Source organism: Tauraco erythrolophus, chromosome 14 (genome assembly GCF_009769465.1).
Source record: "Tauraco erythrolophus isolate bTauEry1 chromosome 14, bTauEry1.pri, whole genome shotgun sequence".
Classification (NCBI taxonomy): domain Eukaryota; kingdom Metazoa; phylum Chordata; class Aves; order Musophagiformes; family Musophagidae; genus Tauraco; species Tauraco erythrolophus.
In genome coordinates this window covers 9177084-9196303 of record NC_141478.1, presented here as the reverse complement: position 1 = coordinate 9196303, position 19220 = coordinate 9177084, and the positions used below count along the sequence as shown (strand labels likewise).

At 43.8% G+C, this 19220-nt stretch overlaps 1 protein-coding gene across 1 annotated transcript; it reads right to left on the bottom strand.

The window, feature by feature from the left end:
* Nucleotides 1–1034: 1034 nt before the first annotated feature.
* TICRR (TOPBP1 interacting checkpoint and replication regulator) lies at nt 1035–18844 on the bottom strand. The gene is made up of 22 exons (XM_086620267.1): nt 18188–18844; nt 17332–17617; nt 16505–16746; nt 16041–16284; nt 15379–15514; nt 14494–14633; nt 13268–13480; nt 12537–12685; nt 11681–11775; nt 11239–11332; nt 10990–11069; nt 10439–10681; nt 9766–9862; nt 9447–9519; nt 8607–8747; nt 8031–8121; nt 7456–7517; nt 6470–6625; nt 5609–5766; nt 3138–5409; nt 1641–1754; nt 1035–1292 (listed from the first exon to the last, which is right to left on the bottom strand). The coding sequence occupies exons 1-22, from the start codon at nt 18842–18844 to the stop codon at nt 1174–1176; spliced, it is 5862 nt and encodes a 1953-aa protein (XP_086476393.1). The 3' UTR covers nt 1035–1173.
* Nucleotides 18845–19220: the final 376 nt, after the last annotated feature.

Below are 19220 nucleotides of genomic sequence, written 5' to 3'. Positions count from 1 at the left end.
AAATTCAATACCGTCTAGCCCCTCAAAGCCTTCTGCGTTGCTATGCCTGGTTTCAGGATGACCTCACACTGTCTTCATAGCTCTCTGCTTCCTGTACATTCACTAGACACAGTGAGGTGACTTCTCCAACACCCTGTTGTGGACAAACACTGCTATCCTAAAGGAAGAACTCAGCCCTTCCAAGATAATGCACAATTTTAGCCCCTTGTAGGCTATGTCTCAGGCACTGAGTCACAGCTCCTGCTGTCTTCATGTGCTCTGATTCGAACTCCATGTCTCACCGGCAACTAACTAGTCACTCTTTAATCAGTAACTTAAGTTTGGTAAAAAGTCTTTCAACTGTCATCTCGTATTCCATCCAAGTTTTACCTCTCAAGGAAGTTTCCCTAGCCAGTCTTCTCTGGCTCACTGCAAGTTTCCAGAAAAGGACAACAAAGTTACTCCATCAGTACTTGTACTGATCTGCTTAACCAGCAGTGGCCAGGAGCCAATGCACCAACCAAACCATTCATGATCTGCACAGAGGGAGAATCAAATTTCTCTCCTTTCTTGTTCCCAGCTATCTTTCCCCTCCTCTGTACTCTTTTGGCATTTGTCCAGTATTTCTGAGTAATTTATTCATTAATCCATCAGAATGAATCTGCTTGTTGTTTTCCCACTAAGCTGGCAAACAATGCAGCTAACCGGGATCCAGTTAGTATCAGGACAAGATACACAGCAGGAGCATGCAGCTTGTTTTGTACCCATTCACCTCCAGCATCCTTCTTCCTGCAGCCCCAATCTCTTGCTCATAGCTTGGGCTAAAGACAGATTTCTGATTAAATGACACAATGAAAACTCACATCAGTTTATTTTACAAGAAAGCTGTAAAAAAGTGACAATTCTCCCTTTTTACCCAGCAGAATCAAACCTTCACTGCAGAGCTCAGCTACCACATGCAGAAGTGCCAGAAAGACCGAGTTAAGCTTTGAATGGATGGAGAGATGCTACAACTGAGGTTAAAAAAAACCCCAACGTTTGGAGTGGTCCTTATTTGCACTGTCATATGCTTGCATCCAGTCTCCTACCAACGCAAGACAGCTCCAGTCCAGCACCAAATATAAGGTCCTTGTTAAAAAGCACGTTGTACAGCTGGATAACACAAAGTTTCTCATTCTGTTCTGGCTCCAAACTTCAGCTGAGCAGCTTTTTCCGTGAGTAAGTCCTGCTAAGGGGACGCTTCCTAGAAGCCATGATATGGAATGGAGACAGCTCCTGGTTGACAGTAACTTGGAAGGCATCAGATTCCTCTTCTACAAAACAGAAAGAATAAAATCACGGTTTGCCAGAGTTTGCTGGTGACTCCAAGAAGCCAAATACCAACTGGAAACAATGAGAACAGTAAGCTGTACTCCTACTAAGCTACTCTTTTACTTCATTGCTACCCCCTCTCCCTTCCAAACTTCCCCGTTCATGCTAAGTTTCTTGGAAGCATGTGAGAGGGAGGCACTCAACACTCAAGTGGCAGATACAGCCACAGGCCTTCCGCACAAAGGCCAATCCCTAGCACAGCATGCTTTCGCTCTCATGTAGCTGCCAGCAAGCAGAGAGCACACCTACTCTGCCCGAGGCCAGCCTTTCCTTCCAGCACCAGTGGTTACCTTGAAGACGCCTTCTCCGAGGTGGCGGTGTCTGTCCCTGGCACAGCAGCGGAGACTGGGTCAGTGCTAGAAGGCTGCTCGCAGACAGCGTGCTCTTCACTGGTGGAGTTGAGCCTGGAGAAGCACAGTGAGATGCTGCAGCAAACTGACAACTCAAGGGCGCTTTCAGGCAAGTCTCATGCACAGCCTTTATTCTACCTTGAAACTTGAGTGATACTTGGAGATTATCTGAAACAAAATCTAGGCTGGCACAGTGGGTTTCTGGCATCAAGAAAGGTAAACGGCAGTCTGGAATAAGCTTTTAATTTTCTTAGGTGGTTTAGTAGGAAAGTGCTTCACTTGTATTAAACATAGTTACTCTCCAGTTAACTCGTGTGTCCTGGAAGAAAACTATTGTTATAACCATGATGGTCTGTAAATACAAAACCAAGGTCTGTAGGTACAGAAAGTCTCTTACAGGACCAGTTATAGGCTAAATGCTGCTATTGTTTCATGTCCTGAATATGGACCAATGTTGCTTTAAAGTTTGCCTGTTTTTCTCAGCAATATCTGCTGAATGAGTAAAGCACTGCCTCTGTATACAAACCTTTCCTCCCAAGAGGAAACAGACACTGAAGCTTAATGCTTCAGGGTGTGCAATGACTATAGAACATCTTTTATAGTACCCTGTAACATGTAATTTCTGGAACACCACTGGATTAAGTATTTCAAATTCACAAGGCCTCACTTACAGAGCTGAGACAGCTTGTTTCACCAAGGTCAGCTGAATCATCCGTACCCACAGCAAAAGCAAATAGGTAGTTTAAATCTGAAATACCTACTGATAACAATATTACTGCTTGCAAGGCAAGAACTTCTGATACCCGCTTTTCCTGGGCCCGCCACCCCAGGCAGGGCGAGCTGAGGCACCAATATATACCAACATCCACAGGACTAACCCCCGCAGGGCTGCAGCCTATACTGAAGCAGCCAAGCTTTAGACTTCAGACAGCTAACTTCAGTGCTGGATGCTGGGCAGAAACAGCTAGCACCATCAACCCAAACCCAAATAAATCACCTGGTCTAATTTTAACATGTATTGCAATAGAAAAGCTGTCACTTCATTCAAATCATGGTTTGCATTGCACTCTGCGCACTGCAGTTACCTTACACTACCTTTACTCACTCTCGAGTTCTATTTACAAGATAGCAGTTAGATGTAATTGTGATCCTCCCTCCCCAAGTTCTCAAGCTTTCCTTTTAATTCCTCCAGCCTTCTGCTCTTTCATGCTTGTCTGATGTCTCTCCCATCATTAATGCTCCATTGATGAACTCCTCACATCTAATCTGCCTCTCCACATAATTAACTTCCATGTCATTTACAACCCACTCTCCCCCTCCACCTCATTCTCTCTCAGATAGCCAGACAGAAAAGAGTTTTGTTCTTGTTTTTGTCGACCCCCACATTTTCAGCCATCTCTGGATTTCAGTGGAGTGTCACTTGTGCCACTTAATTACCTGACAAAAGGAAGACGCTGTCATTCCCTACACAACTGTACTGCTCAGGAGTTATGAGCACACATGCTCCTGGTTTCTCAGGAAGTAGAGAGTCCATCCTTGATTTGCTTCTGCTGCCCTCATCTGTGGAAAAGCCAGTAAGATCCAAGTTGCACCTATCAGTGCAAGATCTCTTGGGATCACAATTCTCCTCTTTTTCTGGCGATAGATAAGTAAAAACTCGCTTCCGAGATTTCAAGCCAAAAGTTCCCATGGCAGACTCCTCATCTGCCCTGGGTTCAGAGTCACTAGGAGATGCCTGATCCTGAAGCCTATAAATCCCTTCCAGTTCAAATTCCCCAAGAGTATTTGTTACTTTGCTGCTGCAATGTTCTGAGATCTTCATCTCTCCTTCTCTGCCTGTTGACGTTCTCTTCTGTTCGTCAGCATTCTTCTCACTTTGACCGCAGCTTGCATTAGCAGTGCTGCCTGCTGCTCTCTTTCTCCGAGGCCAGTCGTTGATGGCGTCAGGAGTGCTCTTCCCCTTCTGCTTCGGAGAAGGCGTCTGGCGAACTCCTGCTTCTAAGGAGGACGGGGAGGTGGCGTTAGAGCTTGTTGGAGTGTATGACTGGCATATGTAGGTCTGTCCTCCTCCTTTGCCAGGTGTACTATGGAAAGAGCGAAAGCAGGATGGCGAAACACAGGCAGCTGCTAGTTTTCCCGGATGCTTGCTACACCAGGTCATAGCAAGATCACCAAAGGGGCTTTCTTCTCCCTTGGGTTTGCTGGCACTTGCTTCAGGTTGAACTTCCAATGATGAGCAAGAGCCAATTTTCTTGATGCGAAGTTTGGGCAGGCCTGAAGCTTGCATTTCAAGTTCAACTTCATAAGTTGGTGGGCTAGCAGAAGGCAGTTTGCAACGACTTTTAGGAGTAGAGAACTTGGCTAGAAGTTCAGGATTTCCCATCCGTGCTGCAGCCTCCCGCTGCCTCCTGTCTGCAGTGCAGCGTAAAGAATAGGCAGGAGCAGACTTCGGCATAGGAGGAGAAGCATTCAGGGCAAATCTGGAGTGTCTCTTAAGACTTGGAGCCTTCAGTCTCTTATGTTCTTCTCTCAGTAGGGTTCCTGGTTCTAAGCCATCACTAACTGTTTGAGAACCACTTAGGAAGGACTCACAGGTGTTTGCACTGGAGTTCCCCTCCTTAACCAATTGTTCACATTCTGTCTCAACATTCTGTGCATGTACCTGCCCTCCAGCAGAAGGCTTTGGAGACAAATGCTTTTCCAAGTTTTCTGGGTCTTCTCTTGGAGGAGACTTTTGAGATGCTACATCCATTTGTTTCTTTTTCTCCAATACAGGGATATTTTCACTAACTTGGCACTGAGAGAGCTGGAGGCTTTCTACAAAGCAGTTACCACCATCATGATGATTGTCCTTATTTTCAGAAGGTATTGTACGTGCAAGTGTGAAGTTCTCTCCTCCAGAATTTAGTTCACATTTGGCCTGCTTGTATGCATGTGGCAGGGACCACAGCGAAGTGCCAGTAATATCTGGAGAATTTAGAAGGGATGTTTTAGGTGCACTAAGTTCCCAGTCAGACTCCCTAGCCTGCAGGTGGGAAGAAGAGCTGATTGCCACAGTGTCTGCAGAACCTTCATGGAGAGGAGAATTGAACGGAGGCTCTAGCCTCACAGCGAGCTGGAACACTTCTGCACTCAACGGGCTAGTACATAATTTTGAACCTGGATCTTTAGGTTTCCTGGGAGTACTTTCTGTTGCTTGAGATAAGGGATCTGACTGCACCTGGATTTCTTTTGGGAGGATTCGCCTCCGAGTACCAACTGGAGATGCTAATTTGGAGAGGGATCTCAAAGAACGTCTTGGAGTCTGCAGTTCTGTAAAACATCTTTCCTGGGTGGCAGAGGGGGAAGAAGCAGCTGGTGGTAATGAGGCACCAAGCACAGCAAGCCCTTCATGTTCTGGCATTTGTAAGCCAGCCTCTTTGCAAGGAGGGGAAAGTCCTTCTGCTGGAGAACAGTCTTTAGAAGCTACTTGCAGTAAGTCAACCCCCTTACTTTCAGTTAATGCAGATGGTGACTTGACCCTTTGTACAGGATGAGAAAAGTACTTTCCCAAACACTTAGCTACAGTCTGCTTGGCAACTGAAATTTTGCCAGGAGTCTTCTCTAGCTTCTGTGGTGTCCTGTGGAGAAGGCGAGGTGATCTCCTTGGTGGCTTACTGGCAGAATTCAGTGGCTTCTGGGCAAATTTATGCGGCGTTTTTCTAGGAGTCTGCAAGGGAAAAATAAATTAAAGAACCATGCTTGTCCCATTCCAGCAGTATTATCTACCCCACTTGATATTTACTTTTCAATATTTAAAACACAAAACACATTTGATTAGACTTAACAGAAACACTAGATTTAACATGTGTAGGTTTCACTAAACATGAATAGAAAAAGGGAATGGGAAGAGAGAGAGGTGTTTCTACCTGACAGGCAGTCAGGTCCTCTAAGCGTAAGGAACCTTTTCTTGTTCTCCTCCTTCCAGGTGAATGCTTCACTGCAGGACTACACGTGTCAATGACTGCGCCAAAGAAAAACCTCTTGGGAGTCTGGACAGTGGGGCTCTCTGAATGCTGCTTCATACCTATAAAGTGGAACAGTACAATTCAAGTAACACCAAGTAACCTGCCACGAACAATGGGCTCAATCACTTCAGATGTATGGACAAGTGCCGCACAAAGCCTATAGCCCTGGCGTGTTCTCTTCTAGACACATGTTAAAGCTTCACCAGAATTACTGTTATTTCTCAATATGAAACTAATGTCCATCGGTAGAAAAAGAACAGTCTAGCAGAAAAAAACCTACCTCTTAATTCTATTTATAGCTTGTAGCTTAAGAAAGTTCTGGTTCGTGACTAAGGATTCTAGTAAGTATAATATAAAGAACTAAATGTCACCATTTATAGCTGATAATCCTACTGAGAAAGCCAGCAAAGAAGATCCCATCAGTCATTGCTTTATGCTGCCACAGAGTAGACTGAAAGTAGCTTTAGGATTTCTGTCCCATATTTTACAGGGATTTCAGTACATTTAAGGAATGCAGACTGACAATCAGTAGTATTCTGTTAGATGGGCCTGACTAGTTTAAGTTGGCAGTGTATTCATCATAGAAATAGCTGCCTTACCATACTCCAAACTCAAAAATAATTACTGGGGATGACTTTCTGTCTACATGATAGCTCTCAGCTTCTTACAGTCTCTTGTAGAGCTAAATCAAATCAAACTTCAAGCTATCCATGCCAGCTTTTCAGATCAGCAGTATCAGCCTGTTCAAATCCCATTCAGTACCTTCTCCATCCTGCGGTGCACAGCTCTCCTGTTCTTGTCGCTGATGGACTTGCTGTGAATTTTGTGAGCTGGGCTGTGTAACGGAATAGAAAACACCAGAGCAGGTCCTATTCAAAGACAGCTGTTTGATGCGTGGGCTTCTTCTCAAACCTGTTTCTGAAGAGGTAAGGGTATTTGAGATTGAGCCGCCTTTCTCCCTCAATGGGGACATCTTCAGGAAGAGTTTGTAACTGAAAAGAGACACTCTAAGGAGAAACTTCTGTACAGATAACTATCTCGTGTAGGGAGGCAAGTCTGCAAAGAAGAAAGCGTCAACTTTCTCGGAGATTCGGAATATTAATGCATACAAATCTCCTTCCAAATCGTGATGCCCCCTCCTTTAAGTCATGATTGCTGTCATCCCTCTTTAGGAATTATATGAAAAGGAATGCTAGAAAAGCCATGTTCAATCCAAGTTACATCCAGGTTACATGATCAGTTACTTCTCCTGTCTCTTTTTACTAGTGATTTCATCTTCCTGCTTGCCCAACCATACTGGTTTTTTAATTCCTGGGGATAAGAAACAGCAGTAGCCAAAATAACACAGAGATGCTCCACAGAGACAGGTAGCTATCTGTTATAGTAGAAATCAGAGCAGTGTTAGGTTCACAGCATACATTGAAGTTACATTAAAAAAAACCTCTGCATGTGCTGGTTTGACAGTAATTATAACAGCTCAGAATCTTGTTCATCCTCAAAGTCCTTCATGTATTTTCATTTAAGAGAGTTACTATCTACCTTTTTTTTACCTTAACGTCTACTATACAGGGTTGTCAAAGCAGTGAGCAGCAAGTGGTTCTATCAGAGGTGGCTGTGCTCCACCAACAGAATAATAGAATACTTTTGTGCTGATTACTCATGAATTACCTGAATTAAGGCATGCTCATCTTACGAGCTACAACACAGCAAAACCAATTTAAAAAAAAAAAAAAAAAATCAGTGCTTACCATTCATGGCCTTGTCTGGAGACTCTTCTACAACACCAGTGTCACAACCTGGATCAGAAGACCTTAAGAAACAGCAAACGTTTTGATGACTTAGCGTACTGTTCATGTTTCCAAATACAGAACTTACCATAAAGACTGAAAAGCAATACTCTCTTCTACTACAATATACTGCTTTGTGGGCTACTTTATGTGAGCAATTCGTAAGCACTTTGCCTCTTATTAACTTTTGATTGATTATGGGTAAACTGCCTAGCTGTGGCATAGGTACATGGAAATAAATGATAAATTTCAGCCTGATTCCATAAATTGCAGCAAAGGCCTTTTCTTCAGAAGCCCTTGAAAAAGCAACAAAATCTTAACAACAGTTTTCTGCAGGAATTAAAGTACACTGATTTACGCAATGAAACAAACAGCATTTCTTCCCATTCAGACAACAGTTTAATCACCACTGGTTCTCTTGCTGTCATAGGTGAAGGTGATACTTTGACCACAAAGAAGTTACCTGGTTCTTGTGCTCACAGCCATTAATTAAATATCCAGTACTTACTGAAGAAATTCAGGAATAGCTTACTCACCGCCCTTTGATCTGTTTATGTAGTAGTCTCCTGGAGACCTGTTTATGTAGTGGTGTTTCTGCAACTCTCTTGGTCAACAACTTGCGATGATCTAGAAGTCAAGCAAGAGCTATAACACTGCAGTATTATAAAGCAATTAGGACAAATAAATAAATAGCTTTGTACTGGCTTCAGTTTAAGAATTACATGGTGCACTTATAAGCTACCATCATGTACTCCAGAGCCCAGTGCCTACAATCCCTTCCCACTCCCTCAACATTATTTATTAATAGTACTGTGTCAGAAAATTAACCTATTGAGATATTTTTATTCTTCATCTTTCATTCAAAGATCCTTTTTTAACCAAGCATTTTTAACATTTGTTTTCTTTACGAGGTGTAGAGAGCTCAGTAAAAAATAGTTTTGTTTCAGTACCATTCTGTTCACTATCCGAACACCACAGCACTGTTCTAAAATATTTTCTCCTTAATTAAAAACATAGTAGTATTAACTGTTTCAGAAAACTGAGGACGCAAGAGTAGGAATTTTAGCAAAAGCTCTTCTGCAACAACCCTACTTGCACGAGTCATGTCCTACCTTTAGTGCCTTCAGCGGTGCATTTGTATTTTAGGCCTTCCACAGCAGATACTGACTGGCTTCTAGGCATCTTCTTCATAGATCTTCTCGATGGTGAAAGTATCTCTTCATTGAAGAGGTTCCTCCTCACCTTAGTAACCTCTGTGAGGCAAGACAAAGCAAGAAATTATCAGATTAAAAGGAAGAAAAGGGGAAACAAGAAAAAAAATACAGAAAGATAATGTCAAGCCGCTAGAGACGGGAGCATCACATATCAGTGTAGAAGAACAATTTTTTAGAGGCCACAAAGCATTGAAAAATTTGTTTTTCCTGCTACTGGCACATGTCCTCCTCTAAATCCATCCTGGACTTCTCTTACAAATTTGCATTATTCGCATTATTCCAGCAAAAACTACAAGCAGATGCCATAGCAGAAGTAGCAGCCAGTCAGAGTTCCAGATGGAGCAACATTAAGTGAGCTGCAAAATCTCAACTGAAGCACATATGGGCTCAGAGAACACAGCTGGGATTGGAATTTTGAGAGACATCCTGTTTACAGATATAAGAGGTCACTCCTGTCCTTGCCTTTTTTTTTTCCAGAACAGAAAATATGGAAATGATTGCAAGATTCAACAAAGAACTGAAATATTTTCTTTGTAGGATAAATGATTTGAGTTTTTTGTATGTGAGCACACTCAGAATACAGAGGTTATCTTTTCCTTAGTTTTTGCAGAATTCAGCAAAACTTCCTTCAGATTTCCTGCATGCTTCAGCATAATTTCATCACAGCTCACTAAAATTTACAGGGAGAACATGTGCTGAAGACGCACCTTTCCATGGAAAAGCTAGAAGTCAATATACCTTGCACTGCTTCTTTCTGCAACGAAGGCATTTGTTGGGACTTCTCATTGGCAAGGTAAGAACGCAAGTTCTCCTGAAACAAAAAAGAAATCAGCCTCACCAGCAGTTTAATGCTATCTTTAGCTATTATGAATATTAAGTTCTGAACCACACATTATTTCAATTTCTCCTTCAAAATGATTTTGATCTCTGTACAGCTGACACAGGGCATACTTACTAAGTGAATACAGAGCAAGAGTTTTTGCACTCAAGTGTCACTTCTCAATGTTGCTGCACCCCTGCAGAAGCAACACACACAATACTTTTGAGAGAGTTTTACCTTTCTGATGGGATTCTTGGCTATCTTGGGAATCTCAATTTGACGCAAGTTCTGCGGTGCTTCTGTCATGCTCCTGTGTCTGGCTAATACATTATTCCTTAAGAAAGTATTCAAAGATTAAGTTAAAATAAGATCAGACGCATAGTTATCAATCTAATGACAATTAAATTTAGGTTTGATTCTAGAGATAGGAAGTCTTTACCTAAATTCAGACTGCAAATTGTGTTGGTACCTCCCTTATGTTACAACACTGAAAAATTATTTGCAATATAAATAGCTATATCTAACTTAAAAGTTGGTATTAAAGCTCATTTCACAATGTGCTAAAACATACACAGGATCCCCAACAGAGAGGTCTACAGTAAATCAGAGGTTTAACTTTAAAAATATAGGGTCACCTACTGCACAGTAGAACATCCTCTTCCTCTCATGGAAGATGCTCATGAATTCTACTTGTGCATAAGATAAACATACAGAATCAAGACTACCCTGTCACATGGTCAAAAACAGTAAGTTAAAATGAAAACTAGAAGCCCTTAATGTTTCCCTCAGGTGTCAGCTTGCCTCAACTAGCTATCCAGCAACAGAGACAAGGACAACTGAGCTGTAGTTTAAATAACTCCACAGCCACAGCCCAGGCTGCAACAAGCTGCCTCCTATTTGGAATCATTACCTTCTCTTTTTGGCAGACCGGGTGCGCAGCTCCTCCAGTTGATCGCTCTCAGTGCGTAGGCAAACAGCACTGGGAGTTAAGGCAGATGATAAAGATGGTGGAAGGCCTGGAGATGTGCTATCCAGAGTCACGGAGTCATCGCTGAAGAAGTCTGAAGGCAGAACAGATGCCAGCTTCGGGGGTATTTGTGTACCAAGACCGTAGTAAATATCTCCAAGAGTCTTTGGTATAGAATTCATATATCTAGAGTATGAGAGAGAACCCACATCAACTACAAACCCCCACAAAACTGTTGACATTTCAATCCCAAGGTTTAAACTATGTTTTAGTTCATAAGTGTCAATTAAAAAAAAACCACAATTGAAAATCAACCAGGTTATCATTCATTACTTGCTTATCAGCTACTTTTTCTTTAATCAAGATACAAGCATAACATATCTAAACTGAAAGCTACAAAGATGCAATAAATGAAAGCTATAGATTGCTGTTTACTCAAAGATAGCCAAGCAAAACTACAGTGCCCAGTACTTAAATCACCCTGAAGAACTTACAATTCTAATATTTCCTCCAGAAATTTTGTAAGATACCCTGGGTCTTCAGTCAGGCACAAAATGCGCAGCATATCTGTCATCTGGAAGAGAAAGTCAAGTGGGAAGCAGATTAACCTGGTGACAATTGCAATGCCCTATTTCTACAGCAAGGAATACAAAACAGTTACAGTAAAATCGGGATAAGTACAGGTTCCAGGTCTCCATTTCTAGTTCCATGCAGAAACACAACCTGGTCTACAATTTACTTGCCTCTTCTAGCAGCTGCTCCATTTCGTCAGTGTTGCTTTGCAGCGAAGGGCACTGAAGACATAACTCAAGGCGCAAAAACACCTGAAGTCGGCACCTAAGAAAACAAGTAGTCATTCACTGCCTTTCTCTGGTGGAAACAGCACATTTGCTGCAAAAGGGATGCTCAAAAAGCAATGGGAAGGGAGGAGGCTCCTTTTGACAGCATAATTTGGTTAGCATTTCATTTTGGTGGCAGGGGAGATGCCTCATTTCAGATACAGGCTGCAATGCTTCTCACATATATATATTTGCATTTAACAAAATGTTTTTACTGTGACCAGACATTCTCCTTGGGATGTTCAGTCCATTTAAATACTTTGACTTGTGCAAAAAAGCCACCATTAAAAACTGCAAACCAACTCCACAGTATTTCAGAAGCTGAAGTAAATAAAATGTCTCATACTCTCTGACTTTGGTCTCCTTCTGTGAGCCGTGCTGTTGTCTGAGCATTTTGCTGGTCTTCAGGAGGTGGTTTCTGACTCTTTCCACACAGGCCACCTGCAGAGATACATAATTACAGCAAAAACTTCAAGTGTTCCCTGTCTGCAAGATAGGTCTTTCCCCCTTCTTCTCTTGACCCATTCTTTTGGGAATAGCTCAACTTTTTTCTTCTCCTTCAAGGAAAGGAATTATCTTTTTCTTTCAGCAGCAAAGTCACAATGACATGAGACAGAACTTCTAGCTTGAAATCACAGAGAAGGTCACTCGCAGCTTCAGGCCTTCTTCAGTAACTATGGACTTGTCTTTCACAATATTTTTTTTCAATTATTCACAAGTGTACTAATTTTGGTTTCAGTGAGTTACAATCTTTCACGCTATTTGTAGACATAAAATAAGAAATACTTTGAACTATTTCTCTTTCCTGGAAAAGTAGCAAGCCTAGGTTTGCCATGTAAAGCAAAACCAGAAGACACGTTTTTTTAAAATATGGTTGGCAAGAATGTATTTTTTAAAATACTGCCTTTGAATAAGTGAAATTAGAATTCAGAATGAGGTCAACATAAAGGAAAAAGATCTCCGTTGCAATATTTAGCAAAGGTGTAAACTGATAAGTGAACTGGATTCTCCTACATTCTTTACAACTGCCTGCAGTTTTTCACTATCGAGTCAGCACAGATAGAAAGAAGGTCAGTGGTTATGGTTTTGACTACATGCAACTGTACATAAAAACTTCAGGTAAGATGAAGGAAAAGGTAGCCTGAAATAGCAAAAACTAACTTCCACAACAGTAACGACCCTGCCCACATGCTCTTACCTACCTCTTTCTCTTTGGCATCTTGTACTTTCAAGAACCTTTTAACAGCCATGATCATATTCTGGGCACACACAGATGAAAGAACTCCCTCAGCAACAACCTCCTGGTAACTTGCAATTAAATGGGACTGCAGTTCCTCCTCAGTTTTGAGGTCTGCAAGGGAAATGGTTTAAATTAACTAAATGCCTGTTCACCACACCTTACTGATAAAACACTCATTCCAGTTGAAGAGCAGAACAGAGGAGGTCACCAAAAAGAGATTTTCTCCAGCAAAGGTGCATCCAGACCACAAAACACTCACAACAGCGCTCCAGGACCAGACCCATGACAAATGGTAAGCTTAATTCCAAGTAGATCAGCAAATTTTCAGGCTACTGCAGCAGTCAAAAAATGCTCTTTATTTCTGCATAATTAATAAATAGGACTAGATTTCCAATTACACTTTGACAGGTGCCTCCCTCTACTACTTTTGTGTTTAAAAAAAAACGGTCCTTATTGCTTTCTTTCAGATGGGTACAGGGCAGGAAGCTAACCCCACGAGTAGCTATAACACTAGGTTGTAAACATTTAGGGAATCTGGGAGAAGAGTGGAAAAAAAATAGCCACCAAGTTAAAGATACCCAAACATTGATCTACTCCCAGCACCTAGTACTCCGCTATTATCCTTCCCTCTACCTTCCATAAAAATCCCATATGACCTCCTACAAACATCAAGACTGACAACTGAACACGCACCTATTGATACTTTAAGGGCCTTTTCCTTTTCTTCCACCTTTTCATCCAATCTTTTTGTTGAAAGCTTCTGTGGAACCTTCTCATTCCCTGCTGGTGACACACCATCAGGCTGAAGCTTCTGAGCTTTTACATTCAGTCTTGCTACATTGAGCATCTGCAGGGATCTGGACATGGTCTTCATCTTCTGCCTGACTGGAGTTCGGGGAACACCACCTGTAATGCCACAAAACGGGAGCTCTACCATCAGACACACTGGGGCAGGAACTCCACTCAAGGTAGAGCACAACACCGAATTCTGTGTTACTGTCAAGTGAGATTAGTAACATTCTAGTGGAAAAAAAACAGTCCAAAAGGTTTGTATTTCACCATGAAACAAACACACAGGCAGCATAACAGGCAACTACCTCTCCAAGTAAAAAATGTGTGAAAACTTCTGCTCTGTGAAAGAGCTTATATAGGTATAATCAGAAATTACACATATAGGAAGCAACCTTGTGTCACAGAAATAGAAATAACTGACAGAGCAAGACTTAAGGATACATCAGGTCAGGATATATGCAACTGTGGTTAACATATTGAAATGCAGTGATTAAACTCTCCTAGAAGAAAGTGTTTTACTTCTCCAAATTAGAACAAAGTTGATAGCTTACAGTATTTACTATTAGTTGGAGCAATCCCTATTTCAACAACTCTTGAAACTGCAGAGCCTTTTTTAACAGTTTTGTCAGTCACTGTGTAGCCTTGAATTAAAAATTTATTTGGGTTGTACTAAAGAACAATACTAATACTAATATGTAAATGATGCTGTCTCTAAATAAAAAAAAATAAAATCTAAAGCATGCCACAACTCAGGAAAACAGACCTCTAGGGTTCATGAATTAGAAAGGCCTTCTGAGAAATCTTTATCATAGAATAGAATCATAGAATGGTTTAGGTTGGAAGGAATCTCAAAGATCATCTAGTTCCAACCCCCCTGCCATGGGCAGGGAAACCCTCCACTACACCAGGTTGCTCAAAGCCTCATCCAACCTGGCCTTGAACACTGCCAGGGATGAGGCAGCCACAACTTCTCTAGGGAACCTGTTCCAGTGCCTCATCACCCTCAGAGTGAAAAATTTCTTTCTTATATCCAAGAAATTTCTTTCTTATATCTTCCTTATATCCAATTTCTTTCTTATATCATCTTTAATTGATAATGTGCACATATAACCCCAAACTATACATACGTCTTTTTTTATTTCCTGGTCCAGCTGCAGCAGATCCCTCACTGAATTTTCTCTGGTACAGTTCAGATAGACTTTCTGAGAGTTCCACTTTAGACTGGTTCGCATCATCCTTCCCGTTAGCACAAGGAACCTGCAGGAGCCTATAGAAAAGAACCATTCAATTCAGTTATCAAAAAAAAGATGGAAGTAAAAGGCACGTTCCTTGTTCCCAGTGGACAGAAACCAAGTTTTTCTAAGTGCCAGTCCTGGGGATGCACAATGTAACACATGCTAGCACTCTTCCAATGCCTGCTCCCCAAAACTCTTAAGAGATACAAAAAACCCAAGCCACCCTCTTAAAAGGATCACACCAAGTTGGAAACAAGCATAAGAGTTGCCTGATGTCCATGGCAAATGCCACTGAAGCATGCCACAAAACTACATGAGCAGCTTTGTGCTAGACTATCCTGCATCAGGCTTTTCTTTTTTGTTTCACTCAGCAAGCTCTTTGAAGAAAGTAGGTGTATTTGTTCCTACCAAACACCAACTGCAACAACACAACCACTATCTTCAGTATCTCACAGTGGATCTCATCAAACCATAAGATGAGGTGAAGTCTGACATTTCCCCAAGTAGCTTAGGTCGTTTTAAGTTACCTATATCACTCCTAAAACTGCCAAGATCTTCATCCGTGCAGACTGCTACCCAACCAGTCTGTTCCCAGTTCCTTTTGTCATATACACCAAAACAGAACGAAGCAAAAGCACAAAGCAAACCTAGTACAGAAATAAAAGCACTAAGAGTAGCATTTAATTCCAGAACTCTGAGCAATGCTATAGCTATACTCCCTTAACAGGAAGCAGAAATCCTGGATTGTTACTCAGAGACATGCTTCAGAAAAAATACCTGAATGACTCCATCAGATCCGAGCTTGCTCCACAAGCATGTGATGCAGGATACCATCCTTCAAGCACTGAAGGATGCCAGCCCCCTGTATGGGACAGTTCCCGTTGGACCCACTCTGGCAGAGGAGTTTCTTCTCCTGTCAACAGACACACAATAAAAATTAGAAGGAAGCTAAACGAAGCGGTAGAAGGTCCAAGCCTTCACAAAGGCACTAAAGCAGAGGCTTCCAAACCTTCGCTCCTGAAGGGGAAATTTAAAAGCCAATACATGAGGCTGGGAGACTCATAAGATTCACTCTAACACAAAACAGGTGAGCTAAAAGCAGCTTCCTTGCAGTCACATTCAAAGGCTTTACTGGTCACGGATGGCCTATGTGACACACTTTAGGAAACCTCATTCTAAAAACTTGTCCCCAAGCACACACAGCTGCTCTTTATCTACACACTAATGGAAACTAATGCTCTGTTAACAAAACAAAGGAACACCAGTGCACATGTCTACATCACATCACAAGGCCTGAGCCACAGAATACAAGACAAAATGAACAGGTCTCAAAAATGAGAGACTCCTCACTGAGGAAATCATTAGCTTTAGATTTTTCCACTCCAAATCAGATCTAAAGATCATCAAAAGATATAAGTTTTGCATTTCCTGACACACACCCACACTGGCCAGAGAATCTTCCAGCGATGTGTCAATTTTACTCAACACACTATTCACAATATCTGGGAGGTGAAGAGCATAGTCTTGGGAAGAGTTCTCCACTACAGCTCCCTCAAGGTTGCATCGCTGAACTTCAGCAGTCTTCTCAGTACTGAGTACAGTCAGAACTGCAGTACTCTCAGAAAGTGGTGACAGAACAGCAGTGCAGGGACACCAAGTTTTAGACAGAGATACCTCAGCAACCTACATCAAAGAAAAAAAAAGAGAGAAAAGTTTACATTATCTACAAAATACAGAGATCTAAGGAGTACAGAGACTTTACAAACAGGTTATAGACTTATATGATCTCCTAAAGTATGTTCTGAATTTAGCTCAAAGCCTTCACAACGTGACACACTGTCACCCCGTTTGTCACAGCTCCTTTCAGAACAGATATTAGTTTAAGGCAAAGAGACAGATTTACCATGTGCAGTTCTTCAGTCACTAGACTCCTTAACAGCTGATGAAACAGCGACCTGTTACTTTCTGCCTGCTCAGTCTGTGAGATCTGCAATATCCAGCTCTCTGTGAGGAAGTGGCCAGCCTGCACCAAGCTCCAATCCGTCAAGCTACCCTTCAGGAAGATACTGACTGGACAATGCAGTTGTGTTTGGCTCATGGCTAGGGGTTCCAGGATCACGGCACAGCTTTCCTGCTTCTTTCCTCCTGTGCAAGCATAAGATAAAGCAAAAGTCCTAAAGCAAGTAAAATGGTTTTCCATCCAGAGGAAGAGACAACATCAATGAAAAAAAGAAAGTTCCAAAATTAAAGTGGCAATAACTCTACAGTAAGCATATATGCAGAACTGGCCTCCTCCCCAAGCTCTCAAGGAGCTGAGTGCATAAAGGGACCTCTAAAGAAAGAGCCAATGCACTCTGCATGCTGCTTTAAAGCTGATCTGTTTTCTTTTGAGGGGCTTTTTGTGTTCTTAGTTTAGCTAAATTGAAGCTGGGACAAAGCATGTATAATGGTGGACACCTATATAAGGGAGGATCAGCAAAGAGTTCTTCCATGCTTCCAGATGTTAGGATGCATGAGAACTGAAAAGATTAAATCAGAAATATGGGCTAATAGCTCTTATATTAGAGGAACTTTAGAGGAACTTGAGTGCATGCAGGACTTTTTTTTTTAAACTTAGCCTCTTAAATATATGAAGTTACTTCTACGTATACTGTTCACAAGGGAAATTCCTCAAGGACCCTGCACAACAGATCATAGTTATTACTACGCACGCTTTTTCTGTTTTCTCACCAGGTGCACTGAGAAACAACGTCCCTTCTTGCTGGGGGAATACTGCTTGAAACACAGAGGGCTTTGAGAACAAGCAGTTTAGGGTCGCGTCCAACGGCAGAAGCATGGTCCAAGGCACAGCCCGTGGCACCGGGGAGCTTGAGTCTCCAAGAAAGCCATGAGCAAGATCTGCCCTGTGCTGACTCAAACATTGCACTAAGGTTTCGGATGGCAAAATGGTGCCTCCCATCCGACGGATCAGTTCAAACATTGTCCAGTATCCAACATGATCTGGAGATTCAATCACCTGAAATAAAATAACAAAGGTCTCCAGTTAGCGCTGGCAACAAGATAACCCCCATCTAAACAAATAAAGACTGCATGCTTTTAGAAAAACTGGCATACAAAAACGTACGCAAAGCATTTAAACACAGTGCTTTCCAAGCGTTTTGCTGGACTTTATCAGCCTTCATGGGAATCCCATAGAGAAAACACTATTACAAATGAAATAAGAGCTAGCCTGCATTTTCAAGCTGGGGTTTTGGAATATGGTATCTGGATACCTGAACTCTCAGTCTGCTTATCTGCAATTCTGAATGGCTGTAACTCCCACCTAACTCAAAGCACAAGAGGACTCAACAATAAACAAACACTGTACAGTTACTCAGTTGCTGGTATATTTCGGTCTCCACGTGGATGACCACCGTTCCAGTTTTCAGTCACTTGCTGAACAAGATGACACGGCAGTAACTGAAGACCTTTCCCTACTACTCAAATACTACAGCATAAAACTGCTCTGCTTTCTTACGCAGGAGGGCAGCGCAGAAGATGGCCGCTAGCAGCCACAGCTGAAAGCTGTGCTCTACGTTCCTGTTACCTGAGACCCCTCGGCAGTGTCCACCCAGAACAGCGTGATCTTCTGGTTCACGAGCAACTCCTGGACGCTCTTGGGCAGGAGTTTCTCTGCCAGCTCCTGAGCCGCGGGCGGCTCACGAGGGGAGGAAGGGGCGTCGCTCCCCGACACGAACTGCCGCAGCTCCCTCCGCGAGTGGGGGCAGGGGGAGAAGAGGAAGACGGCGTTCACAAAGCCCTCGGGGGGCGCCTGGCTCTCCGGGGGCTCGCCGGCGGCCAGCCCCGTCCTCCGGCTCCTGCGGAGCGGCTTGGTGGGAGACGCGATCTCTGGGCGGTCCCACTGGAAGTCCAGGAGCGTCTCCTTCAGGCCGCTGTGGGTGAGCGAGGCGCGGGGCGCCGGCCCGGGCAGGACGGTGGCGGGTCCCCGCGCCCCGAACCGCTCCGCCAGCTCCTCCTCGAAGCGGGCCCAGGCGTGAGGCCCCGGCGGGCGGAAGCCGCCACCCCGCGAGGCCCCACCGCGCCCCCCGAGCGAGTCGAAGAACCTGAAGGCCCAGCGGAGGCGGGGCAGGCCGAAGCGGCAGCCCAGATGGCTGAGGAGGCGCAGGGCGCCGCGCTGGAGCCGCGCCCGCCGCCCCGGGCTGGCCGTGTCCAGCAGGAACACCACGCTGTGAGAGCAGGCCATGGCGCGCGCGCGCGCCCGCCGCCTCGCGACAGCCCCGCGGCCGCCCCCGCCGCGCGCGAGGCCCGCGGACCCGGTCAGAGCGCGCGCGCCGCCATCGCCCGGTACAAGCGCTGGCGCCCTCGGCTCGCGCGCCCTCATTGGCTACCGCCGAGTGCCCGCCCCCCTCGTTCCGCGCTCCCCATTGGGCCGCGGCGTGACGCGCCTGCGCAATGCGGCGCCCGCGCTGGCGGCGGGCGGGGGACGGAAGGGAGGAGCGGCGGCCGCTGTTCGAGCGGCGCTCTCTGCTGATTGGCCAGGCGCGGCGTGCGTGCGGAGAGCGCGGCATTCCATTGGCGAGCGCCCGTGACGAAACAGAAGGCGGGCCAGCGGCCGAAGC